This window comes from Brachypodium distachyon, chromosome 2 (assembly GCF_000005505.3).
Source record: "Brachypodium distachyon strain Bd21 chromosome 2, Brachypodium_distachyon_v3.0, whole genome shotgun sequence".
Taxonomy (NCBI): domain Eukaryota; kingdom Viridiplantae; phylum Streptophyta; class Magnoliopsida; order Poales; family Poaceae; genus Brachypodium; species Brachypodium distachyon.
Window position 1 is genome coordinate 33,373,313 of NC_016132.3, and position 27,588 is coordinate 33,400,900.

Below are 27,588 nucleotides of genomic sequence, written 5' to 3' on the forward strand. Positions count from 1 at the left end.
GCTGACTTGACAACCCATGCTAGCTTGGTTCTCAAAGTTTCCTTACTTTTACTATGGTCCATGCCTACTTATAACTTTGTTTCCCCGTCAACGAGCTCATCAGACGAAAATGAAAAACTTGCCAACATTTCTTTTTGTTTTTGCAAAATCATCTGTCTAGACTCTTTGATTCAAGTCTGACAAGCGCGAGGACCCTAAGGTTAGCAATTTGGAAAGATTGGGAAAATTTTAGAGGTGGAAATTTGGGCGCCGGAAATTCATTGGAAATTTGCTTGAGAACTTTTCTAATAGCCACGTGGCAAATTTAAACTCTAAAACACGATTGACTGAAAGTGTTCCCCGTGTTCCCACTTGTCAAGTTTAGCATGTAGAATGCACGATTTACAAGTTTATGGATCTCTGGGGTTAATTCCTCTTAGCAGCGAGACTGCTAGTTGCAGTTTGCCACACTAAGGAGTAAGCTACAATAGTTTGTTGAAGACGCTCTATCAGTTTTTACTTTTCCGAGGAAAGAAATTTCATACAACTTCTAGCCAATTCTATTTCCAATCGACATAAACAGATGCATACCTCATTATTTTGATGACTACAACTTGGAATGGGATTGTATTTTGTCAAAAATTTCTTCTGAGCATTGCCCCCGTGACCCCATGCAGTGGCCCTTGAACTTGCTAGCTTAGATGAACCCCAACAGCATTTTATACCTCTAATTATTAGCAATGTGGCAGTGTTAACTGGTCAATAAAGATGAGGTATGCATCTGTTTATGCCGATAGTATGATTCATATTAGAATGGAGATGTATTCGTTACAAAATTCAGTGCTCCAGATGCTAGTATCAAACCTACGAGGCAACCTTAAACCTCTCGTGAGGGTTTTAGATCACTCCAGCAACTAAATGCATCGGACTGCTAGATAAAAAATAAAAAAATAGTGTACCTCATTCAGATCCAAATTAGTTGTCGCGGCTTTGTCTAGATATGCATGCATCTATACACTAAAACACGTACCTTGACGAAGTTGTGACAAGTAATTTCGATTGGAGTACCTTTTTTGTCTATGTTAATCCCGAGCATGAAAAAATCAAGGCAAAGAATGAGAAAGAAACAAAGCTAAAAACAAAAGAAATATTTTTCCCACTATCTTTCAGTGATTAGTCCAGAAAAAATTCCAAGACTATGGTTTCTACATCCTACAAAGAATCTATCAATTAAACCTTTTTATGTACAAGAAAAAAAAAAGTGTTTCGACAAGATTAAGAGTAAACTATAAGCATGCATCTGTAAGCATTCTACTTTGTACTTGCTTCCTCTGCCTGGTCGACAAAGAATGGACTAATTTTCTAGCCTTCCTTTTATCAACTCCCAAAAACTCGAGTTGCAAAAAGCTCCATCAGCACTCCAGTGAACCAAATGCATCATTGCCAAAACATATTTGGGTCTTTGCTATATACCGCGCGATCCTGGATCTCTAAAATGGAGACATGCCAATCGACAAGCCTTGCTTGGATGCACTTACACAACACAAGCCCAGTTGGGAATAACCACCAGCTAGTTTCATCCCTGAAAAGATTTTTAAGCCTTGAGTTTGATGGTTCTCAAGTAACTTAGCCAAGAGGGTGAATGTTCTTACCCGCCCAAATTCCATGGCTGCATGCTTGGATGCCTTTTCGTTGACGACTTATAATGCACAAGTCCGCATACAAATGCCACAATCTGTGAGTGATGTGCAAGATGAGTTACAAAAACTGAGAAGTGAACCTGATTATGGAGTAGCAGGCAGTAAAAACATGATAACAATAGCATATAGCCAAACAGTAGGCATGATAATGTAGTATAGTCATTCGATATTGTTGTACATGAAAGGGTAAAACAAACCTAAGGTGTTCTTCCGATGAACAGGGTAGGTGGAAGGTTATATGTGTCTGATTTTTCTTGACTGGATGTGTGAATATGTGCATATGCGGAAACTTTGTGACAATATTTTCCACAATAACCGATGGTAAATTCTTGCAGGTAGTAGTGATAATGCTTAATTCTAACCATAAATTCCTCAAAATTTTGAACAGAATGTTCGAAATGAACTTGTACTTACAACATTAACGAGCGACGTAATGTTCCACAACGCATACACACGAGCAAGGCCTGCTGAGCGGCGTGGGCCATGGCTAAAGAGAGCATTTATCCCAGCAGGAAATGGTGCCAGGATCCCAAGAGGAAGAACAAACAAGACCAACAAAACATCTATCATGGAATATGAATATAGCTGGAGAAAAGTAAGTAACACTAAGCTAAAGTCCGCAAGAAGCAATATTGAGATGACCAAACCAACAAGATCCTGCAGGTAAGAAAGCAAAAGAACCATGATGAGTGAAAGATACTGTAAATACCAGCATAACCACATTATGGGCTGAACTGATGTTAGATCACTGTGCAAACTGACAGTCACCTGATGTCCAACCGGTTTAGTATTGTGCAAAATCAGAGAGAAAGGGTGAAACAAATCTCTCCTGTCTTTGAGCATCACCAAGTTGTCAACATTGAGAACTCCACCGGTTATTCTTTTACACATATATGCATCATTGTTCCTTGAGTAGCCTAGTTGAGAATCAGCATGTGCATTCTGGTTTCTGTTCAACATATACAAATCAATAGCAATGAAATGTGATAACACAGGAAAATGAAGTACTCCCTCCGTCCAACAAAGGATGTCTCACGTTTGTCAAAATTTGGATGTATCTAGACATGACTTAGTGTATAGATGCATTCAAATTTAATCAAAGTTGAGACATCCTTTGTTGGACGGAGGGAGTATAATGTTTCTAGTAGCAAATAACTCACAGTAAATGTTGATCGATTTTAATTCTGGAGCCACCTTGAAGTTCAGCAGACACTTCTTCTGCCCCTACAGCATGAATGACAAGACCGAATTGACAATACCCTAATGCTGTAGCTTGGAACCATGCAAGGTCAACACGCACATGGTATGTGTTCAAGCCAGGATTTGCATGAGTTTCAAGCCATTTGAGCACAGGAACAAAAGTTGCTTTCAGATTTCCACGACGAACCAAACGCAACTGGGCATTCAATCCAGCAACAAGACGGTGCCAGATTGATGATGGTACAGCCTATAAAAGATAGTTATCAGGTTAAGCGAATAAAATGTTAATTTCAATTATTCAGCACATCCTAAAATGTTTCAGAATCAACCTGACTTATAAGACTTGTGACCACACTATCACTGTGAAGTGAAAATGGAGCCATGTAACTTCCATCTCCGCCAAAAATCAAGGACATCGGAAACCGTTGATGAAGACGAGTGGGGAGATCGGGCCTTTTCTCATCCCCGCCAAGGAAAAAATCCAAATAACCCAGCATCAAATCTGGAGTAGCAGCCACCTATAAATTGGAAAATGTAAAGCAACCAATCCATAATCTCATCAGATTGCCAGTTATATAACATAATAATTGGTGATTGCAAGTGCAACCTACACATTTGTACTACTAGAGTTGCAGATAATGCACAATCAGCATGGCCACACTTGTAACAGAATCGCCAGCAGCCTTTTCGATAGTGCAGCTTTTTTAGTTTTTACTCTCTCCAATCCATAATAAGTGTCTCAGATTTTGTACTAACTTAGTACAAAGTTGTACAAGTCTGAGACACTTATTATGGATCGGAGGGAGTACCCTGGATGCCCACTTGTGCTGTTTAGCAGTAACTGACCAGTCGATAAGCATACTAGTCACTACCATGGACGGCAATGGGGACCCGAATACCCGACGGGTTTTGACCCGATTAGTATGCGGGTTCGGTAAAAAATCCCCACGGGTCTGCAATTGGTAAGTTTTCAGACCCACATCCCCGCATACCCGGTTCAGCCCATAATAATAACAACTGAGTGGCCCAGCCCAGAAGGCCTCAAAGGCCCAGTACCGCCCCTGGAGTATTCCTCACGACCTAATCGGTACAACCCCATTTCCACTCGAGCCCGATGCACCGCTGCTTCCTCCACAGCGCCCAGTCCGATGCGCCGCGGCTGCTTCCTCCCGAAGCTGCTTCCTCCAGCCTGCAGCAGCCGCCGCCGCTGACCTCCTCACCGGCGCCGTCGACAAGCACCTCCTCATCTGCGCCGCCGCCACTCATCCAGCCCGCAGCCGCCCGCCCTCTCCCTCCTCCCCGGCGCGCATCGCCCCCTCCCCTGCCCCTCCGCCGACCCCCCCCCCCATGGAATAGCCGGCCAAGGGATCTGTTCATTCGGGTATAGCAGCGGGTCCGCTAGACCCATATCAGGGCCGGGTCTGGTAGATTTTTAGACCTGTGCCGGGTCCGGGTCACAGTTGTGGGGCAGGTGGCTGGGTCCGGGTATGGTATGGCTGGACCCGGCCCCGAACCCAGCGGGTGCCATCCATACTCACTACAGGTCAACACTTTTTTTTAAAGAGAGGTATGCACACTTGAAAGATTGAAGAACCTTAATCAAGCAGACAACATTTAAATAGGCATACTGGTTTTCTCTAAGAAACTGAATACCAAACAGCATAATTCCAATACATGCTTTAGTTCATCACATTACAAGTTCATATAAATATTGGCATCCAAAGACACATACCTTAAGCCCTTCATAAAGTGCACGTGACCGGCAGGACCTTAAGCATGAATGGTCATATTCAGACCGAACAAACTCGCGTAGTCTCTGTAGCATTTTTCTTCTGCGCCACTGTTGCCAGGACCATGCCAAGGGGTAGGAAAGTATACACAGGATACTACAAATTGATCCCTCCCACCACTGATAAGCTGCCAGAACGTTGATCTCATCGACAAACTTGTTAAATGCATCCTCATATCTGACAGCAAGAATACAAACAGCATAACAGCACATTCAATACTCAATTTTATATTTCTATAGGATATCCAAGGGCTAGGTAAATTTGAGGCACAAAACGGAACCAGTAAAGATCGGGAGAAGATATGATAAAATAGCCAAAATAATGAAGGAAATTTGTACAAAATAATCTTGAGAATGGGAATTACACAATCTCTGTAATTTGCTCTGGCGGCGTGTGAGGGAGATGCCAAGGTTCACTGAAGGTGTTTGGACCCATGAAGAACATCCTGTGCACATGACAGTGAGATTCTTCGGCCCGATTTGTTTCCAATACCTACCACATTAGCAAGGAATTTCAATCAACACACCGAATGATCACACCCCAGCTTAATGTAATGAGTCATGACATCAGAATGTACCCCACTACCTCATTCAGTGATTCTAGGAAGGGAAAAGAATGATCAATTTGGGAGCCATGTTGAGTTGGTGCTGGTCCAGGAAACTCTTCAGTGCCAACAAACTTCATCCGAGCAATACTCAAAACAAGAGCTAATATTACAAGGAGGCCTGAAAGAAGCAGGCCAAAACACCAAGGTCCACCAAAAGTGTATATCAGCTCTTCAAGGGCAGTAAAACAGTGAGGCATGCGGTATCTGTCCGACACACATTTGTATGGACATGGGGTTTCAGCAACACCTCCTGTCAAATATGTTATCTAAATATTAGAACATTCAGGTAAACTAACAGAAATATTACATAGTGGACATAAACATTCTAAAACTAGAAGAATCAGAATAGAGTGTAACACCAAAGGAAGACAGAAAATAAACTTATAACAAAATATAACCTGTATATTTCAACAAAAAACAGTAAACTAAACTAAAAGCAAAACGCTTAGTGGCTGAGCCACGTAGGTTCTTTTGAACAGACCATTAGATACAGAATTTATGAATAAGTTCATGAGACTAGAAATTCAGATAGTAGACCCCACGAGGTATGTATTCATACACTGAACGGCATGTGTACGAAATTCTGGCAATGCTGCTGAATGAGTTCGATCTGCAATTCCGACGCATATTTAATCTCACACAAAAACAGAGCAAGAGCTACCTCGGATGTTTAAGTATACAGCCCGATGAGGGAGCTCATTTGGAGGGCATGGAGAACACAAGGATTTCGAAGATCCAGTAACGTTCTTGTATGTTCCTAAAGGACACTCCTGCATTTTGGCACAGAAATTGCAACAATGTTACGTAGTAAACTCAGTCATATTATAACTAATTGAGCTAAACAAATCCAAAGTATGACTATGCCACACTGCTATACCAATAGTAAAGGCATTATGTGTCTCAAATAATAGTGGACAGAACTACAGTGGGCAACCAACCTTCTGTTTGTAACATAAAAAATAAATAATGACACAGTGAAGGTGGCACATTTCACATGCTTACCTTGCAAAATATACCATAAAGACCTTTCGGGCAATCTTTTCCTGTAACTGTGCCATTCTCACCAGGAAAACCTTGGCCTTCAACAACCCCTCCTCTGTAATAAGAACACAAAGTCAGCGTGCTGGTTTAGCAATGTTCTGTGCATTTGAGACATCTTTAGTTGTCCAACAACAAATAAGATGCAGAACAGACTTAAAATCATAGAACCTAGACATGCCAAAAGGAAAATGAGGAAAGGAAATAAAAATGTCATTAATATCAGTAGTGAATAACAAACCCAAAAAAAACCATATGGTAAAAAAAAACTGGTTCAGATAAGAAAAAAAGGCAAATCATTTAGACAACTCCAGGATTACAATTAAGGAACTGCAAATCTATCTATTATTCTGAAAGACCAGCACAAAAAATATAAAGATGCAAGGAAAACACAATCCTGCTACATCCTGAACTAGAAGGTAGAACAAGAGGGAAAAGGGACAAACCTCGTAAGTATTGATCCTTTAATAGTTGCAAAAGGAACATAGTCATCTCCAGTTGGAATGTCAGACCAGTGGAAATGAATGCGACCACCTCCACCTCCACCGCTACCATTGTTTCCAATCCCACCAACAGTAGAAAGTACAGAGCCCTTCTCTAGGGATAAAGTCCGCACAAATAGAAGAATTGTGCCCCCAGAACCACCACCAGGTCCTCCATTTGCAGCTTTAGTTGCCAGACCAGTGAAAGTGCCACCATTTGCCTCCACTGAACCAGAGACAAAGAGACTAGGCAGAGATTGCTCCAGAGAACCCATCACTGAAATGTGGAGATGAAAAATCAGTAAGAGGCAGTGCCGTTTAGAGGTGTGACGACAGTGGTTATGTACACCATCATTGTTACCTATTATACCACCACCAGCCGTTGAAGATTTTGTACTGACATTACCACTGCCACTGCCAAGTTCACAAGGTAAATCAGCACTACCATATGCAGCTCCACCTCCTGCATGACTGCCACTGTAAATTCCGTCCCCGCCTTTACCACCATGCCCACCCCCACCACTAAGACCACTGCTTAACATTCCTCCTCGTCCAATTCCACCTCGGCAGCCTGAGATCAGAAAAAAAAATTAAATTCTAAAAATAGTTGGCAGAAGGCACGTGACCTAAATAATACTCCCTCCGATCCTAAATTGTTGTCAAAATATTACATGTATCTAGACGCTTTTTAAGAATAGATACATCCATATTTAGGCAAATTTGAGTCAAGAATTTAGGATCAGAGGGAGTAGATATCAAATGAAGCTTTAAACTACACTATTACATATATTCAAATAAGGGACATTTCCTTCATGACCTGCATACAGATAATTATGCCAGACTATCTCAGACCAGAAAGCTGAAAACAAGGCTAATGTAAATAGAAACAAATGTGGGTGCACAAAAATGCAAAATAGTGTAATTCTTTCTTTTTAATTAAATCAGTTGCCCAGTCAGATCAGTGCACAAGATATTTGTCGGCACAAACATTAGCATGTTATTTGAAGTATCATGTCTAACAGGACGAATAGAAGTCCCAAAAGCACACTAAAACTGCAGAGGTATGTTCGTTGTATGAAAGGTTTTACACCGTTACAGCGAGGACTGGCAAAAAGTTTTTGCAGCTATAACTAGCCACCTTGGAAGATATGCTACCTAGCAAACTTTAGATCATAACTACACTGTTTCTAGTATGACCAAAATAATCAGCATTTACCAAATAAAATAAAAAAGTGAATATAACAAACAATGTACATTTCCATGGCATTTCACGGATATTATACTACATAAAATGAACTGTCAATGAGATCTGTCCTGACCTTACTTTAATTAAAAGAGCAGATTGCTCAAAACCACCACATTTGAGGCAGTTGTCGTATGTAACCCACCACTTTGTTAAATTTTTGTGCATAACCTCCATCTCCATGTTTGGGCCAGAGCATAACAAATCACCCAGATCATGCGGTTTACAGCTCTAAAAGCGAATGTGGCTTGTACGATCCACATCTAAGAACTTATGTGGCTCTTTTATGCCGCATGCACCTTTGTAACCTCACATGATTATCTCTCCTTGACTAACACCGCCACATAGCCGACAGGTACTGAAAGGGATCGACCTCCCCTGTGGCCTTGACGTTGCCTCCAGCATGCAGCAGCATGGCACAGAGAATGCGGTGACCGTCCGGACAACCCTAGCCATTCACCACCGCCCTCATGTACCTGACAGACTCTACACCGTCGGTGTCGCTGATGCTGACAAGATCCGGGTCAGCTCTTGAAGAAATCTCCTTCCCAAGTCCCCAATCGGCAACCATGGCTCCCCAGCTCCTCCTTGCTATCTTGAGATCGAACACAGAGAGAGAAGAAAAAAAAGGGAAAGAAGAGCCAGAGTGAGAGCCTGAAGAGAGAAGGAAAGAAGAGCCAGGGTGAGAGGCCGACATGTGGGGCCCACAGCACACTGAACAGAAGTCCACATAAGTGGCTCTAATTCGTTAGATTTGCTATCGAAAGGGGGAAACCAGCATATTTTTGTGTTCCGTTGAGATATGCTCAAAAGGTGTCATTTTTTAAAGAAAAAAAGTCCATCGGTTATGGTAAACTGTAGTAAGTCACTCTGAGGTTTGGATATAGCGCCAGAGTCTTAAGTTGTAGCACAGATGATGCTGGATATTTATTAAGACGCAGACATGTTGAGAACTTGAGAATATGGTGAAGAACTAAGTCTGAAGAGGACATTCATGCATCTCTAATTTAAGAGACCAGGGTGAAGTCCAGGCTCAAATAATTAAGCAGACTATGATAATTTGTAATAACCAAGGAACTGCCAGTTCCAATCAACCATTGCAAACGCATAGCAGACACCAAGAGACATGTGGTGACATTTTGTGCAAATATAGTCAAAGAACCAAATTATTTAAGCTGTCCATGGTGTTATAGGCTCAGGGTCAATATGTTGTTGCAATGTGCAGCTATCGGGTGCTCCAATATTTTAGGTAGCTATAGGAATCCTAAAAAATTCCAGAAAAAAAATCTGTAATGGATCCCAAAGATGCTTTCATCTAACTGTTGCATCCAAGAGTAGAAAAAAAAGTGACTCAAATGCCACCCCCAATGACAAACAGAACCTTCATGGAAATTCTTGGGAACAAGAAAAACCGATGTGTTACCTAATCCTGTTGCACTAATGGTCCCGTTTGGCTTCACAGTGACGCGTCTTGCTCTATTGAAATTAATGACAGTTCCATGCAAATGACCATGAACATCAATATCTTCAACACGGCATATCTGCATTCCACCAAGGATTACATGTTACATTAAAAGGTAATCTAAGAAATAAGAAATAGGTGAAGGGTCACTTATGTGGAAAGTTTAGAAAATTAACACACCTGTAGAGTAAAAGACAAAGAAGAATTCAGGTTGCAATCCTCAGGCGGATGAAAAATTTCCATAGGACAACTCTCATTTTCGCAATTCAGTTTTGGGGCCCTAGTGTAGCCACGAAAGGTCATTAACCATTTGAACCTCTCCATCACTAAGGAAAATATCATAAGAGAGTTATTTAACACAAAATCTAAAGGTGATAGTATTTACACATCATCACTGCTAGAATTTATAAGTGGGCCCTGTAGAACAGCTCCAGGTCCAACCTACAAGGAGTTTTGTACCAATTAGCATACTCTGTTCTTGGAATGACCATGAAAGTTCAGAAAATTTAATTGCAAAATAAAGTATGAAATTTAACAGTATTGAATATATTGAAAACTGCAAAATGGTAATGCCAGCATAGACTATAGAAGGCATAAAAAAGAAAACGGATGCTTCAAATATTAATCAGTTTGATTATGCAAAGAACATAATTGATCACAAGAGATAAGTACCAGCAATCAAATTCAGCATCTAGAGTTCCAAGAGAAATAAATAAGTAAATAACAGAATTAAGAATAATGTGGATAGAACATGTAAATATGTGACCAAGCTCTCAAACAACAATTTAATAGTACTGCACTACATCAAATTAAGATGACACTCAAGACAAGAAACGCTATAGTTTGGCAAGAAAGGCATGAAGGGCAATAAGAAAGCGAAAACTTTGAATGAATCGGTAATAGGAAAACTAAAAGGCACTTGATGTACCCGTATGTTGTAAAACAGTGACAAAATAAGACGTTGTGCCCCGATTGTGTCTCCATTTCCAGATAAATTCAGAACGCCTTGACCGTGAATTCCAAGATTGGCATTAGAATGTATCACCGATGATTGCTGACAAGCAGGTGAACAAAAATATTATACGAAAGTAAAAGGTGGGGTAGAGGGGGTAAACACCTTTAGAAGGTAGGTCAATAGCTTACCCTTAAAACTATCAAATTGCTACCTTCCAGTAAAGAAGTTGCAACTCCTGAATCTCGGCCACCATCAATCAGCATGCTAGAGTTCCACATGAGGAGCATCTTTACGGACATTCGTAGAGCACCAAAGACCTGTAATAATAAAGATAGTGCAGCGTGGATGCACCAAGTAGAGGGTTAAGTTTTCTGCAAATAGAATACCTGGCAGGAAACCGACAGCACACAAGTACCTGTACTGTGGAATCACTCATAAGAAGTTCCTCAGCCAACAGTTCAAACTCTGAATATGGATAATGTGTCAACCCAAAAGTTAGAGTAGCCTGAGTTAGAAGACTAATTTGTCCTTGAGCCTGAAAAAAAGAAAAAAGAAAAAAAAAGGCTATCATCAATGGAAGAACCATCTGGTAAAAGAACAGCCCAGTTATAGTTCCTAGAAGTGCCTACTAACTGAACTTTTAATATCAGTGCAAATAATATGTAATATTGTAGATTACATTTTTTAACCAGCTAGCTCACTAGCAGGGAGCTGCAACTACCAAGGAGAAATGCAACACAAAGCCATTTAAAGGTATATTCCTTGATTTAATGGTTGAGTAAAATACAAGACAAAACAACACATCAGAATAACAGCATTCCACTTAGCTGACCAAACAGACAAAGGACGGCTCTCTGAAACAAAAGAGCATGTTCTTGTGTGAGTCCAGAAAAGTGCATTTTCTTGTGCGAGTTCATCTCCGTAAAAATAAGGGAAACAAATGTGTTGTGGCGAAACCATTTTAACACACTACCAATGAGGATAATGTTTCAAGACTCGTACCTGAAGACGACTCCAACGCAAGGGAAGAGAAACTTTTGCATGATTCTTGATAAAAACATTTGTCCAGAGTGGCTCGTATGGGGGGTCTAGGAAAACTGTATCAGTTTGTGTGCTCAAGTTATTGTTGTTAACAGTAATACTCTTAGGTACTTCTTCATAAAGTGTTCCAGCTGCTCCTGCATTGTCCAAACATCCTGAACTCCTCCCCCCTGTAAACAAAACATAGTTCAAGCAACAACGGAAATTATGTCAGTAAGCTTGTACAAATTGGACCATTCACATCTGTTAATTGATCAGAATGAAATTATGTTTACTGAAGTCAGGGGAAAGCTCGGCAATCTTCGCAACCAGAAGTTGTGTGTTTTTCAAACATTAGTTTGAATTAAATATGCTTAATTGCTTATATAAAAGAATAACACAAAAAAAAGTCCAAGATAGTTTGCATCCTACAATAAACTGAACACTATGCAATGGTTCTCCAAATCGAAACAAAGTAGTATCCATCATAAATCAGATATTCTTTGCACCTTAATTGAAACTTAGCACGAATAATTTTGAAGGCCAGAATACAATTTCGACTCTACCACAAAAAAGTTACATGGATAACATGACGATGGCAGATTATAAATAGAAACAATTGAACATAACCCAGCAGCTAGAACATCATTGTTATGATCCAAAAAAAACTGGATACCCATAGTGCCATAGTAAATTACCATTAACAAAAAAATGGGTGTCATCATGCCTACTGAAAACATCAATAGATACACGTCCTCCACCTCCCCCCGACAAACCATTGCCTCCACAGGCACTTATTTTGCCGCCTCCTTGCCTGTTCCAACAAAATTTTAGAGGGGATCAACTGAATTACCAATGGCCTAAAATTAGCATACTCCCTCCGATCCATAATAAGTTTCTCAGACTTAGTACAAACTTTGCACTAAGTTAGTACAAAATCTGAGACACTTATTATGGATCGGAGGGAGTATTTAACTACAAGGAATTCTGCAACATCATTGTTTCATATATTTGTTAGAAACAGGCTCTAGAGAAACATGAGTAAAATTGTGAAGTTACAGATATACTAAGGTTTGGGAAATCTAGATATGAAGGGCCTCATTCTTATAGCAGAGCATGATAGCAGGAATGTATGTTATTCCATCAACCTTAAAAAGGTAGCTCACTATAGCTCCTCTTCGTTCATCACGTTCCTGGAGATCTCAATTTTGTAGCTCACCAGCTTGTTCGCAGGGCAGCAAAATGTAACTCTGTTCTTACTTGTATTAACAACAGGCATAGATCAACATATTGTCCGGTGTTGTTACCTCTAAACAGTTTCAGCGTGATCCCATTCACGCTCCTATCTGTACTCTGATTCTAATCACAAAAGTACGATCCCACAAAAAATAGACATTCTAAGTAGATCGAGAACTGTTGCTAAACTAAGATGAAATTGCATTGTGCATGGACTTTATTATTGTATACTTATCAGTGACTTAGGTCAGCAAACTTTCATTTTAACAGAAGTACTGTCTCAATCCTTCAATGTATTTAATTAAAACAGATGAGTATGCACACTAGAAAGCGTAAATGTACGCCATAAGCGTTGCAAAAATGCTCACATGGTTGCAGCCTTTAGATAGATGCTTCCCCCGGATCCACCTCCACCCTTGGTACCACCATCTCCGCCATCAGCAAGAACCGTTCCATTCATGACAATCTCCTCTGCAAACAACCACACTACTCCGCCACCCCCACCACCATAATCCTTTTCGACGCTAGTAGACCCCCCTTTGCTTCCATAGCTGTCTGGGGTCTTGAGATTAGGCCATGCGTAGGTATCGCCGCCCCACGAGTCCTCCTGTGCTTGACCCTTCTTGACATAGCAGCTGGCGCCACGGCCGCCATGCCCCCCACCATCTCCATACGTCCCAGTGGGTACACCACTGGTCTTATCCGGCGGGTCTCCAGCCAGTGCAGTGGTGTTGATGAGGGCATCGTTACTCAGAATGATTTTGCTAGCAGCAAGGGAGACCCAAGCAGCCACAACATGGGCACCACGACCAAAGCGGATTTCTCCGGACAAATTGCCGGAGAAGACGCACCCTGGCCTCTCGCAGGTGAGAGCGACGCCATCGACGAGCAAGAGGCTGCCATTTCCGCTGACGTAGACGCCGGCGCCACCGAGCCGCACGGACGTGGGGACGACGCAGCGCGTGTCGAAGTCTCCCACGCCGCCGAGGTCGCCGGCGCAGGTCGCCGCCGGGGCGGCCGGCGGGGGCGGCAGAGCTGGGGGCGGCGGCGGCGTCGTGTAGTCGTGGAACGTCAGGATCGAGTACGCATCCGCCTCCTCGTCCCCCCGATCGTAAACCCCACGGCTAGGGTTCCCCGATGCGACGGCGAGGAGGGCAAGGAGGAGGAGGTGGAGGCGGCGGCGAAGGGGAAGCGGAATGTGGGGGCCCATGGGGTGGGAAGCATCAGACTACGAGCGCCAAGGGTTGGTGAAAAGGGAGCCGGCGGGGTTCGGATTAAGGTCGGCGCGGCGGCGGCGATCGCCGGAGACGCCGAGGGGGGCGACGGGGCTGGGGTTTGGTGATGGTTTGTTTGCTTTCCACTCTTCCATTAGCGAACGGGAATCGGGGCGTACGGTTCGGTGGGAGAGGGGGGAGTTGAGCCGTTGGATGTGCTTCAAGAGTCGCGTATAGTAGGTGGGGCCCTGGGACAGTGACAGAAGGGAAAACGGAAGAGGCGTTTTCGCTTTCCTGATCTTTGTGACGTGCGTTCCTTTTTCAAGGAGGAAATGACAACAGGATAGAACAATTTAGCACAAACATTCGCTTTAGTACAAACTAGAAAACTTAATTATCCACAGTAAATTTGACATTGACCTTTAATTTGGTTAAGTAGCGGATTTAGCCTCTAACGTGGGCAAGCCACGTGGCTAAGACCACGCCCGCGGCTCACCTGAGGGGGGTGAAGCTACTCGCTCGTCGACCGCTGCTCTCCGTTTTGCAAAAAAATCCTCACTCTTCTCACTCCTCAAATTCAACTGAGAGGAACGGGACATATCTTGATGCATATGTTCGACTGGTTTGATCATTGTGACCGATGGTTAGTCACTTATGGGGATCGGTGATTTCTTGAAGTGTATTGATGCCTACTAAAGAAAGGCAAAACTTATTGATTAAATCATTAAAGCGGGATGCTCATTGTCCATGATAACCACCATATCGGACTCTAGAAACATTGTACTTTTATATGGAAGATGTAATCTTTTGGTCACACAAAATTGGGGTCATGATCGTCTCGAGTCTCCACCGGTCAAGCCAGCACTATCGCATGTGTTTCCGCCCACACGTCCTCCAGTCACTCTCCTACCCTAAATTTGTACCACGCTTCCATCATAGACATGAACTGCTCGCACATCGATGTTAGGCAAGCCGTCGTATGATCGAGAAATGGTTTAGAGTTCACATTTCTTTTTGGCCCAGACCCCTGATCCACTATCTAGTGTCTAGTGGCCGAAAGTTTACATTTCTTTCTGCCATTGACAAAATGATTTTATAGTTTTGCACAATCGAGCCGCTAATACTGCTCTCCTCTCGGAAAATTTATGCTATTTTTCTCGAGACAAAGTATAGATCGGCATGAACCATTAGATCAACGAAAACAAACTGTCCATATTATTAATATTAATGGCCATGCGAAGATGAGGACAACATTGCAAGGACAACTAGTTACTACCGCTCTTTCTTCTTCTAAATGTTTGCATTTTCTGGATAGGGATTTGGGGAGTCTTAGCTAAGAATATTTGTGAAGTTTCTATTTGATGGATCCATTGGATAAACACTGGAATGATTTGTCTTCACTTCCTCTATTTGTAGGCAGAAACTGGAAGGGAAGCAACGGCTGGAAAGTTCACGAGCAATATGCAAAACATCATTTTTTTTATTGTTTGTGTCAGATGTACGGTGCTCAAATAGTGCCTTGTGGCCAGGACAGAGGGCAAAGGCTGGGTCTTCGGAGAAAGTCCTTAGGACCCAAACCTATAATGTATAACGGCAACTTTAGCGGGTCGACCCAAACGGATCGATTTTCGTGTGTTCGTTTTGATCCGTTTGGGTCATGGGCCGGACGCAAATCGCTTTCCTGTCCGGCCTTCGTCCCGTTGGGTCACGGACCTTTCCAGCGTTTCGACCCATATTTGACGCCCGAATTCAAACGCCTCACCTGTTCGCGGGCCGATCCCCTGTTTTTGGCTGCCAGCATGAATTGAGGCCAATCGATGGCATTTTAGCAAGGAAATTAACAAAATAATGTTCAGGCACCGGCACACATAATCACGGTTCATTACACCAAAATACAACCAAAATACAACCAAATTGGGCGACTGAATTGGGCGATCAACTAGATAGCGAGGCCGTATCTCCATCCCGCGAGAGCGAGCGGGCATCTCATTCTTGTATTATCTTCCTCCTAGCCTCGAACCAAGCTCGCGTCCCTAGGTCTAGGACGCTCAAGTCTGAAATTGCACAAGCCACCACCTATTGAGGACACTATTGCTCAAAACACCACCTGAATGGATTTTTTGCACTTTTCACCACCTATTGGTCTAATCTATTGCAGATAGGTCCTAATAGGCTATTAGTCAAGTTAACTGTGTTTCTGACGGCTGGGGCCCACAAGTCAGTGCCAACGTGGCCAACCCACTTGGCCACGCTGAACGGGTCGGGTCTGAGGCGAGTCCTACGCCTTCTCCCCCAACTCCTGCGGTCGTAATTCGAAGAGGCACAAGAAAAAGCTCTTGGCCATGTACGACTACGAGAGCGAGGCCGTGGGCATGATGTTCGCCGTGGCCCACCGGCGTGGCGCGGAGGTGCTGCACGTGACTTTCGCCTAGCCCAGCCTCCGCCTCAGCGCCGCTGACCTCCGCAAGAAGCTCCTCCGCCAGCAGCGAGGCCTCATGGTGTTCCCGCTGGTGTCGCAGATGACAGGCGTGCGGCCCTCGTACCTGACCTCGACCTCTCCTGCAGCTTCACCAATCCCGATCCGCCGCCACCGCCGCAATCGACATCACCAGTTCCTTCTCCGGCCCGTCAGCACCGGCGCCGCCCCTGCCATGGCGGAGATCGGTGATGAGGAAGAAGCCCTGTTGGTGCTCCCCGCGGATTCCCCCCAAAAAAACCATCGATTCTTTTATTCGCTCACCTCAGTCCCGACCCGTTCCAGCATGGCCAAGTGGGTGGCCACGTTGGCACTGACTTGTGGGCCCCACCCGTCAGAAACGTGGTTAAATTGCCTAACAACCTATTAAGACCTATCTGCAACGGATTAGACAAATAGGTGGTGGAAAGTGCAAAAAAATACGTCCAGGTGGTGTTTTACGCAAAAGTGTCCCCAGTAGGTGGTGGATTGTGCAATTTCCTCATGTCATGATACTTGTCTCCTCGCGAGCATAGGCTCATAACGGCCTCTGCTGCCTTGGCAGTTGCCCTCGCATTGGCCTCATCGATGGCGAGCTTCCTCTTCTTCACCTCGAGGTAGTCCTTCATTTTCTCCTCCTTCCTTTATTGCAACTTCTCTCTTCCGGCCTTCTTCTCTGACCAAATCTTCTTGAGGGTCTCTTCGAAGGCGAGGTTGGAGGCCTCACGCTTGGCCTCGCCCTCGGAGTTGGTCCTCCCCCTTGGCCGGACGGCCCGGGATGCTACCTCGGTGTAGCCGAAGACCTCAAGTTCAATGGTGCTGCCGTCACGCTTTTTCACATTGGGGGGGGGGGGCTCTTCTTGGTGGAGACATAGAGCTCTTGCCACTTCTGTGCCTCCTTGAGGAGCCGCCAACAATGGATCAAGCTAAACGGCTTCTTATGCAATATTTTGAAGTACTCTGAAGTTTGAAACGCCTACCCACAATGAGGACAAACACATGGATTCATGAGGACAACACAAACAACAACACTTACCACATCCTAGACGCCGCTAATCGGCCTAACCTTCACGTGATCGTGCATGCCAGCGAACTTCTTGCATTCGGCTTAGATGAGGTCCCACCTCTTTTGAAGAGACAATTCCCCTTGGTTGTTGACGAAGTTGTGAGGGGGGAAGAGACGTTGCTCGTGGAAGAAATCAAAGATCCGCTTCCAATGCAAATTGGATCTTGTCCAATTTATAGCCTAGTCTCGCACAACAGCTTGTCCTCGCACTCGGCGTACGCCATAGTCCTCTTGCTCGTGCCCTTCTTTCGTTGCCGGGACACGTCCTCGCCTCCATCCGTGCCGGCGTCGGTGTACAACGGCTCGGTTTCCATGCTGACGCCTTCTTGCGTTTCCTCCACCCATTGCTTGTCGAATTCTTCTTCATAAACTTGGGGCCTCTTCGCCTATGAGGTACTCCATGAACCGGGACTACTCATTGAAGTAATCCAGGTCGCCTGGATCAACGGTCTGTTCGGGGGCCGTGCCTGGAATTTGGCCCAACAGGTTGCGGCCATTCTAAAAAGAGGAGGCTGGGAAAGGACTGGCACCTTTGCCTACACAACTGGCGTTGTTTTCAGGGAAGCGTTGAAGTCAATGTCGTCATCGGCTGGTGCGGACAACACCCATTATGCAGTATTGGGCGAGTCCGACCTAAATGACGAAAGTCGCGTCGGCCTGCCCGACGCAGGCAACGTCGATCGGGGCCGCGGGGGCGGCTCACCACGCTAGACTCTGTGCTAGCCGGCGTCGTTGGGAAGCCGCCGGGCGCCAAACTGCCATGTGCTTGTGCCATATTGCCGAAGGGCAGCTTCCCGGAGCTGCCGCTCCAGTTCCTCCTTCCACTCCCGCTCTTTGGCGGCGGATGCCTCTGCATCCTATGCGAGCTTGCGCAGCCACCGTTCCCCCCTCTTCTAGGACTCGATGGCCCTTGCCTCCGGAGTCATCTCCTTCTTCGGCTTCTTGAGCTGAGCGGCAGGGGCTCGGGCCGGGGATGCTGCGACGGCGGGATCTGGGGCTGGGGAGTCGGCGGTGGCGATGGAGGCTGGAACTCCGGTGGCGGGAAGATGGGCGGGAACATTTTGGCAAGCCAAGGCGAGGGCGCGTGGGAGTGGCAGTGGGGAAGAAGAGGGGGAAATGAAATGGTGGCGGTCGCAGACAGGAGGGCCAGGGGGATATCAAGGGTGGACGAGCGGAGCTCTGTTTCTCGTCTGCGCGCGACGCAAATCCGGCCCAGATTTGGGTTGGGAATGGGTCGTGCTGGACCGAAAAGCAGACGCGGGCGGGGATGCGTCGCCCCGCTGGACCACAGTTTCGTCCGTTCCCACCGAAACGGACCGATACAGCCCAAATTGGTCGCCCCGCTGGAGTTTTACACTGCATTGGAGTCGCTCTTACAAAGGAGAACAATCATTGGGCCAGTTCTTTTCGGCTTTCTGGACCAGTTTCTCTGAGAAGCTGCCTTCCCCCAGCTTCCTGGAGAAGTCGCTACCTAAATTTGATTAGGTTACCAAATTAGTTTGGCCTAAACTATTTTAAAAGTCTAGTTAAATATGTGATGCGGATTCTCTAGAAAGTTAGGCAAGTGCAGGTTTTAGGAGAAACCGGTGTTAGAAGTCGAAAAGAAAGCATGGGAGACGTCGGACAATCAATTCCCAGAGTTTGTGTGATAGAGGTGATGATTTGACAGAGACGAGAGGACCGAGATGTAAAGAAAAGATATCGGGCGAACTCGTGAGACTCCACAACACCGAGAAACGATGTACCACCTCCGTCCAATAATAGAGGGCGTATTAGCTTTCTTTTGACCAATGCTTTGACCACAAATTACTTTATCAATATATAATTATATGACATAGATTCATATCCATTATATTCCTACTCGAGAATATTTGTTTATAGTTATGATTTTGATCACATTAGTCACATATTCATGAAGTAATTTGTGGTCAAAGGTTTGGTCAACCGAATCCTAATATGTCCCGTATTGTTGGACTGAGTGAGTACAAACTAGGCACGAGTAGGTAGTAGTCCATGATTGCACGCGTCTTTGTTGCAGCGTAGGATGCCCCCGTTGCCTTCCTTTTGTATCGTTCCATCATTTCTCGACGACAACGACAATAGAATCATAGGAATTTGTAGTCCGTGGTTTTCTTGCTTGGAAGTTTGGGGCCGGCCACGAAGTTGACAGCATCAAACGGATTATGGAGCAGATTGTTATTTTTTTAGAATGGGCTGGACCAGACTATATTTTATTTGGAGACGAATTTTATCTTAGGGGAAATTTTGAGAGGAAACGAGCCACGGAAGAGCTGAATTCTTGAGTTGGAACTGTGGTAAAAGAAAAATCGAAAAGGGACACGCATGCATTTACATCCCATCTAGCAATGCACCAGGTTTTCGTCAGCAACGTCATTGCCATCACTCACTGGTGGAGGCATGCAACTTCGACATCACTATTCACTAGGCAGTAGGCACTAAGCCTTCGCTAAAATAAAAACACACCCCATCACCGATAGGTAAAGTTGTAACTATGAATCTAAAAAAAAAGGTTTAAACTATATGAAAATACTCGACAACCATGGACAAAAATACTCGACGTGCAAGACACATTCAGTTACTTGTTAGTCCTGTGGCATCCTGATTCCAATCTGTGATATCGGATGGGTGCAATAAGAACGGCATTCACGGTAATAAGGACATTAATTAAATAAACTAGGTGCTTTTCCGCACGTTGCCATGAAAAATTTTATTTGCTTATTTGTAGAATTGATGTTGAATGGTGTGCATATTTGTAGCCAAAATTGATGTTACAAACACATAATGATAAAATGATCAAATTCAAAAGAAATATGATAATAATAAAATGATCAAATGTAAAAGAAATATGAATATTGTAGAACCATGGTACTTTGTGAAATTTTTAGGTGAAAAGTCTTAGATGATAAATAATTAAATTGTATAAGGTGCCACCAGAATAAATTACTTGTCGGGTTGCATGGCGTGCATGATGTGGATGATAATGTGGGTGAAAAGTCTTAGGTGATAAAAAAATTAAATTGTATAAGATGCCACAAAAATGAATTGCTTATCCGGTTGCATGATGTGGATGGTGATGTGGACATCTTACATGTGTAGTTTGCAAACACTAATTGCACCTTAGTGTGGAAGTAGATGCATGGTGAGGTGGATGATGATGTGGACACTTTGCATGTCAAGTTTGCAAACATTTAATGAAAATAGTAGGAATCAATTTTATAGATTATATAGATCAGTGCTGATTCCGATCTCCGATATTGGAGGGTTTATGGCTTTACCATTGCCCGCTCTGCCCTTGCTAATATGCGGTCTTGATGAGATGGATTATCCACATATAGTGAGTAACAGTTTAGCACCAATTATCACTCAAATATCCATAACTCCTTGCATGGATGTAATAATTACATTGATTGCACCCAATAATATTTAGTTAGGGTTAGAGAATCCAAAACACCAAAATATAACTATGGGGAAAAGTGCTTAGGGAAGTTGTTCAAGCACTTCTCTAAGTTTGTTTCTGAAAAGCAACACCCTAGCCGGCTCAGTGCATGGTTCGATTTTTGTGAGAGCCTACCAACGGTCTACCAATACTTGGATGCTAGATACACTTCAACTATATATAGCGGCCAGCTCAAAAAAAAAAACCCTTGAATTCTCTCTTTGTTCGTAGAGACGCGTCTTGAATTTCGATTTTAAAATGATTGTTGCATTTTAATTTTTTCTCTCACAATTTCCATTTTATGGCTCCTCCATGTCCATGGTCTCCTCACACCTGCGCACCTCGGGAAAAGCTTGGAAAAAGGCGGAGCCAAGTGCTGGTGACAGAAAGTGCCTCTCGCAGTTATTATCCTCAAAAAACAAGAATAATAGAACAAAGCATTTTTTCTGCGGGAATAATAAGAGGAAAAAAATATACACCATAAAAAGAATGAGGATATCTCCCAAAAATTGTCTTATGTAGAGTATGATTTAGCTAGTTACTTCCTCTGTTCCTAACTAATTGGCGTCAGAAATTTTGCAAAAAAACCTTGTAGTTTTTCAAAATCAACCTAGAGTACGCGTTCTACTAGAACTTTTGCGAAAAAAACCTGTAGTTTATCGAAATCAACGCGCAGTCCACATTCAATTGAAGATGTGTACCGCAGGTTGATTTCATAAATTAATAGGAGTTTTTTTGCAAAATGGCTGGCGCCAGTTAATGGAAACCTAGGGAGTAGCTAGAAATTTTATGCGACCACTTCTCTTTTACAGAAACAATTTTAGCTCATCAGTTGTTCAATGCAGAGTATGTGGCAAGCCCCTTCGCTAGAAAATTCCTGTAAATTCATCTAGTAGTTGAATCACTGAAGTGTGTATGTGGACAAGGGATGAAAAACAAAATATTTCTCCCAATCTTTCCCGCTATTCTTAAATTAGAAGAATACACTATTTCTTAGTCTCTTTCTCCCTCAGGAAATCTGAGTTTTGTTTTTGAGAAAACATGAAATTTGAGGCGTGCATTTAATCCCATCAGCAGGAAAAAAAGAAGAAAAACGGGTAAAGAAGAGGAAAGGGACAGCAAAGAAGGTGAGAAGGCCGGAGCCACACAAAAACAGAGGCCCGTAATGGCTAAAGCCCATGCACAGAACTGCAGCGAAGGACCTCAGGCAGGCAGCGATGTCGACGAGGTGCATCTCTTCTCTCGCTCTCCTCTCCCCATCCGGCTCCGGGAAGTCCTGCGCGGTGGTCAGAGCGCATCCCGCACTCTCTTCCGCCGCGCGAAGCCGGATCCGGACCCACATGTCGGTGGCCACCGGCAGCGAGCAGGCCCTGACGGCCCAGGAGCAGTCCCAGGGTGAGTCTTTCGTTTCCCTGGTGGTAGCTCATCTGTGTAGAAGGGGTGTACTTTTTACCTGTATGAGTTCTAGTTAGGTGGTTGATGGAACGAATGTTTCTGCGACGGTTAGTGCCTTAGTGGCTTGGTTTGGGGAGTGAGAAGACGTGGTTTGGCAGGTTTGCAAATTTTGTGAGTTTCGTGGAGGAAGATGCCGTGCACCGTGCTACCTCAATTTGGGCCTGGACTGTCCAAATTTTTTTTTCAGTATGCAGTTAGAGCAATACTAATAGTACTACTAGTAGTAGTACCAAGTCCTAAGTTGCAGACCAAGTTCCAGAGGCTATCTGTGTTGTGTTTGCCTATTGAGTGGCACATCAATTCCATGTCAATGTTTTCTCATGTTTTAGGTATTAAAACCTCAATCCACGACATGTTTTTTTTAGAATCATAGCCACGACATGTGTTTAGTAGTTTCTATGGAAGTAGCAATATTGTAGGAGTATATCTGTTTCGATCATATTCTGGCGTACCAGACCAAACTAGCCAGGGTTGCTGACTAGTGATGCAAGCGGGTCCTGTTTATCCCGCTTAATTGACTTGCTAGTTCAAAATATTTACTCAAAATATGACCTGAAGATTTGGAGGTTGGCCTGCAAGCGGAAACATGCGGTACCCCGCTTGCATCCTACTGCTGACCAACCCAACCTCAGTCATTATTCACATCTGCAGCATTTTTCTCAGAAATTAGTGTTCACTAGATTTTTCTTGCTTATGTTATCACATAGTATGTCAGTATCCGCAGAATCAAAATATAAGTGTTAGGTAGGTATTGACCTCTCTGTAGCTTAATTTGCAGAATGTCGTAGAGTATTCTGCATTCCTATCGGCCAAAACAGTTTTTTGTTCAAGGTTCCGAGATTATCTTCAGTTAAAATTGTGATCTGATTTTCGATGCAGAACCTGAGTATGGAGTTGTTAGCATTCACCATGTTGGAATACTATGTGAAAATCTTGAAAGGTCAATTGCCTTCTACCAGGACCTCCTTGGTGAGTTAGCTGGGAGTTGTGTATGTTGCACATCTGTAGTCCTTGTAAAGTAAAACGATTTTGTTGATCATTCAGGTCTTAAGGTGAATCCTGCCAGGCCAACTGACAAGCTTCCTTACAGAGGTGCTTGGCTCTGGGTTGGTTCTGAGATGATCCACTTGATGGAGCTGCCAAATCCGGATCCACTGACAGGACGGCCAGAGCATGGCGGGCGGGATCGCCATACCTGTATAGCCATCAAAGATGTGTTGAAGTTGAAAGAAATCTTTGACAAAGCTGGTATTTCTGAATTCTTTATCTTTTTTCTGCTGTGTATACCTGTCCTACTGTCTACGGTGGATAAATACCTTTTCTCCACTTGCTGATGTAACCATTATTAAAAGTTAATGAAAGAGTTATTTCGAGGTTACAAAAAGTAATTGGTAGCAGGTAGCACAAAGGTGTCACTAAGTCAACAGCTATTTTAGTTTGACATGCCAAAATCGATTGGTCGAACAGTACTAGAAATCAAACTTGTAGAACTGTGGCATGCCCTCTACCATGCTAAAGATGGTTAGGGGATATATATATCTTTGTTATATTGAATTTATCTGCATGTATAGTTAATAGAATGGAGAACCTATTCTAACTGAGGTATGGTCCTACCAAAACTTGTTACGGTAGCCTAGTGAGCAGTGAGGCTATTTTTTGTGACAGGCATGGCAAACAAACCCCTGCATGGGTAAATTAATTGATGTCTTGACTCTGGAAAACCTTGTCCTTGGTTTAAAACTACCATGTTGTATCAATTATTGTAAGCTGTTGGCGGAGGTCTCATGTTATAGTTGACTCGACAGTGATGTTGATGAGATAATCTATGAGAAGTCTGGTCAATGGCTTTATTAGGATCTCAAATGTATTAGGTCCACAATCCACATCACCCCTTCTTTGACACGAGTGTACAAGACTCATGTCCACGATTTCACATTCATATTCGAACTTTTTCTCTTGGTCAACATTACCGCTTCACCTATTACGCCTTAGTACTGTTTAATCTGCTTTGCAGTTTTCTAATTAGCATTGCAAAATTTCTTTGTCCCCCACTGTCTGACAACACGATGACAACTTACTCCTTAACTGGGATGCAGGAATCAGCTACACACTCAGCAAATCTGGGCGACCAGCGATCTTTGCACGAGACCCTGATGGAAACGCGTTGGAATTCACCCAAGTGTAGCAGCTTATTAAGGGACACATTTCCAACTAGAACAGAATAGCATTACGGTTGTAAGAATATACAGTACCAGTGTACCCGACCTTGTCGCAGGTCTTGCTGTTTAGATACCAAAACCTGTCTGGGGGTACTCTGCTTTGTGCCTTGTACACATGAATCGAGTAAATAAGATGTACCACATGATGATAGATTGACTGTAAGTCATATCACGGTTTTTGAGCACCGAAAAATGTTGACAACTTGGGATATCGACAAATGAATATTGTAAATTCCTTCCAGATCATGATGCTACTTCTTACATTTAACTTGCTATGACTATTATTTTTGGTGTCAATGACAATGTCTTTATAAATTTCTTCGTAGAACAAACGAAACATGAAAGATACTCATCAGAAAGCTGTATAATCTAATCTAGGAGGTCTTGCAATGTTTTCATGGAAGACCACTACAGTAGTTCACATCAGAAAAGACTTGGGGGCTTGATACAAAGAACAGCCAGCTAGAAGAAGGTAGCCCCGCCGTGGAGGAGATCGTGCGCGATCCTGTCCCGCTCCTGCTCTGCCGCCACGGATCGCACGGCGTCGGTGGTGCCGGCAGCCATGTCGTCGTCGCAGTCCTCCGAGAGCTCCATCTGGAGGTCGGCGTCGAGGACCCCCTCACCGCTGCGCTCGCAGAAGTTGTGCAGCACGCAGCATGCCCCGAGCATATTGTGGAGGTCGGGGAGCTTGGGCTCGGTGCGCCGCTGCAGGCACCGCCAGCGCGCCGCGAGCCTCCGGAACGCGGCCCGCGCCACGCCGCGCGCGGCGTCGACGCGCCCGTTGAAGGCGTGCTGCGCCCACGTGAGGTTCCGGTGCGCGTAGGGCACCAGCATCCAGTCCGCCAGCGGGAGGCTCGCCCCGCCCACCAGGCAGCGGCCACCACCGAGCAGCCCGGCCTCGCAGCGGGCTCGCAGCGCGGACCGCTCGAGCACGGCGGCGTCGGAAAGCGAGCCCGGGAGGCCGATGCAGACGTCCGTGAATGCGCCGTCAGCGTCCACGACGGCCTGCAGGGCCACGGAGTAGGACGCCTTCTTGTTTTTCTCCGTGAGGCGGCGGTTGAGGTACTCGCCGGGGTTCTCCTTGGGCGGGCCGATGGGGACGTGGCCCGTGCACACGGCGCCCACGACCCCCGGGATCCCGGACACGGCCTGGAACCCGGCGTTGTCCTCTGACGGCCAGCGGACGGCCGTGGGGAGGAGGACGGCGGTGAGGGCGGCGCAGACCTGGAGGACGATGTTGTGGCAGGTGGAGATGCCGAGGCCGAATCGGCGGGAGACCTCGCGGAGGGGCTCCCCCGTGGCCAGGCGCCACAGGCACACGGCCACCCGCTGGTGGACCGGGATGGCGGCGCGCAGGGCCGTGTCCTCCTTGGCCACGGCGCCGCTCAGCGACTCGCACAGCAGGTCGAAGGTCGCGCGCGACATCCGGAACGCCGCCCGGAACTCCGCGTCGGGACACAACGGGTCGCTGAGCCGGTCCCACCACTCCGTGCTCCGCTCCCGCACCCACACCCGCCGCCCGCCGCCGCCCCGAGCCGCCGGCGGCGCCGGGTCGCCGCCGCTGTGCGCGGGCGAGCTCGAAGGCGAGCACTTCCTCCTGACCGCCGCCGGCCGCGACGACCCGGCCGCGTCAGGTTCATCGTCACCGAAGCCCCGCTTCCTGCCATGACTACTCACCGCCGCCGGCGCCGGTGGTGTTAACAGCAGGCCGCCAGCGGGTTGCTCGCGGCCATGGCCGGAGAAGGCTGGAGCAGGGAGATCCGTAGTGTCGTCCGCTGCGCCGGCGTAGGCGAAGAACGCGTCGGGTGTCATGGTGAAGTCGTCGTTCATGAGGAAGGCCAGCAAGGACGATTGGTCGTCGTGGCCGCCGGCGCCGTCAAAGAGGGACGGAAGAGGCGTGAAGGGCGCGAGGAAGGCGCTCATGATCAGCCTTGAATCTCACCCTAGTTCGACCGACCAGCAAACCGTTAGCACCTTCAGTAAAAGTAGTAGTAGTAGCTTAGCTCCTGCAGTTCTTCAATTGGGGAAGGAAGAGAAGAGGTGGACTGAGCAAGAGGAGTTGTTTGAGGTCGGCAGCGAGGAGGCCGAGTTATATATAGGTAACGGGGGCCGAGGGAGGGCCGGGACGCGGTATGATGGGACTTGTTTAGTAAAGCGGAGAAGCCGGGAGGAAGCGAGCTAGGCGAGGGTGCGTGGCTCGTGTGTGGCGTTGTACCGCGGGAGACGCGGACGGGGAGAACGGGGGGGAAAGCGAGTAGGAGCTGCAGAGTGGCACACGGCTCAGCTGTTTCGGTTGCGATTCGTTGCCGGGCTCCGCATCGGATTTTGTCCTTTTTTATGGACGGAAAAGAAAAGGAAGGAAAAATCCGCTCTGTTCCGGCGCTCGATCTGGTGGGGGCTCCGCTCTGTCTGTGGACTGTGCGTGTGGATCGGCCGTGGACCGACCGGTCGGTGACGGCTCTTTCTGTTACGAGAAGACCCCTCTTCAGTCCTCATTCATGCCCGCCCAAGTCTTTTTCTGTGGGTGCCTACGCGGTTATCCGGACCGCGACGTGTGTCGAACAAAGATGACACACTGCGCTACGTCAAAAAGAAAGGAAAAGATGACACACTGCAACCCGCTCAAAAAAAGATGACACGCTGCGCGGTATCACACTGTGTGTGTCTATAAGCAGAGATGATGAACAATGGGCAAGCGATCAAGGTGGAAACTTTGTCAACGTCATGTAGACAGTGCAGGGATCGCTACTACAGAACGGTCTATATGCAACGTCACATCAGTAACGGGTCCGGCGCGACCGTTACTGATGAAGAACATCAGTGTCGGTCGCGGCCCCGACCGTTACTGATGAACCGAGCGGGCACCGCCTGTCTCCGGCCAGCGACACACCAGTGGCGGTCACGGGAACCGACCGCCACTGATGTACACTCATAGTTCGCGAGTAACATCAGTGGCGGTCGGTTATGGGACGACCGCCACTGATGAACCATGCATCAGTAACGGTCAGCC

General features: G+C 45.6%; 3 protein-coding genes across 3 annotated transcripts; 1 reads left to right on the plus strand and 2 right to left on the minus strand.

Moving 5' to 3' along the window:
- Positions 1-1,108: 1,108 nt before the first annotated feature.
- LOC100822738 lies at positions 1,109-14,108 on the minus strand. The gene is made up of 22 exons (XM_010233332.3): positions 13,081-14,108; positions 12,175-12,290; positions 11,459-11,667; positions 10,872-10,991; positions 10,645-10,773; positions 10,430-10,555; positions 9,887-9,942; positions 9,682-9,781; positions 9,463-9,580; positions 7,158-7,367; positions 6,761-7,073; positions 6,279-6,372; positions 5,938-6,046; positions 5,255-5,526; positions 5,034-5,161; positions 4,612-4,846; positions 3,209-3,397; positions 2,840-3,126; positions 2,448-2,628; positions 2,094-2,336; positions 1,632-1,714; positions 1,109-1,561 (listed from the first exon to the last, which is right to left on the minus strand). The coding sequence occupies exons 1-22, from the start codon at positions 13,920-13,922 to the stop codon at positions 1,417-1,419; spliced, it is 4,305 nt and encodes a 1,434-aa protein (XP_010231634.1). The 5' UTR covers positions 13,923-14,108; the 3' UTR covers positions 1,109-1,416.
- A 7,963-nt stretch (positions 14,109-22,071) lies between these two features.
- Positions 22,072-24,846, plus strand: LOC100834312 (uncharacterized protein YwkD). Its single transcript, XM_003568741.4, has 4 exons — positions 22,072-22,299; positions 23,239-23,328; positions 23,404-23,607; positions 24,456-24,846. Exons 1-4 carry the CDS (start codon positions 22,083-22,085, stop codon positions 24,542-24,544), a joined length of 600 nt encoding a protein of 199 aa, XP_003568789.2. The 5' UTR covers positions 22,072-22,082; the 3' UTR covers positions 24,545-24,846.
- LOC100823053 (protein ALP1-like) lies at positions 24,798-26,659 on the minus strand. Its single transcript, XM_003566421.4, has one exon. It carries the CDS (start codon positions 26,499-26,501, stop codon positions 25,041-25,043), a length of 1,461 nt encoding a protein of 486 aa, XP_003566469.1. The 5' UTR covers positions 26,502-26,659; the 3' UTR covers positions 24,798-25,040.
- Positions 26,660-27,588: the final 929 nt, after the last annotated feature.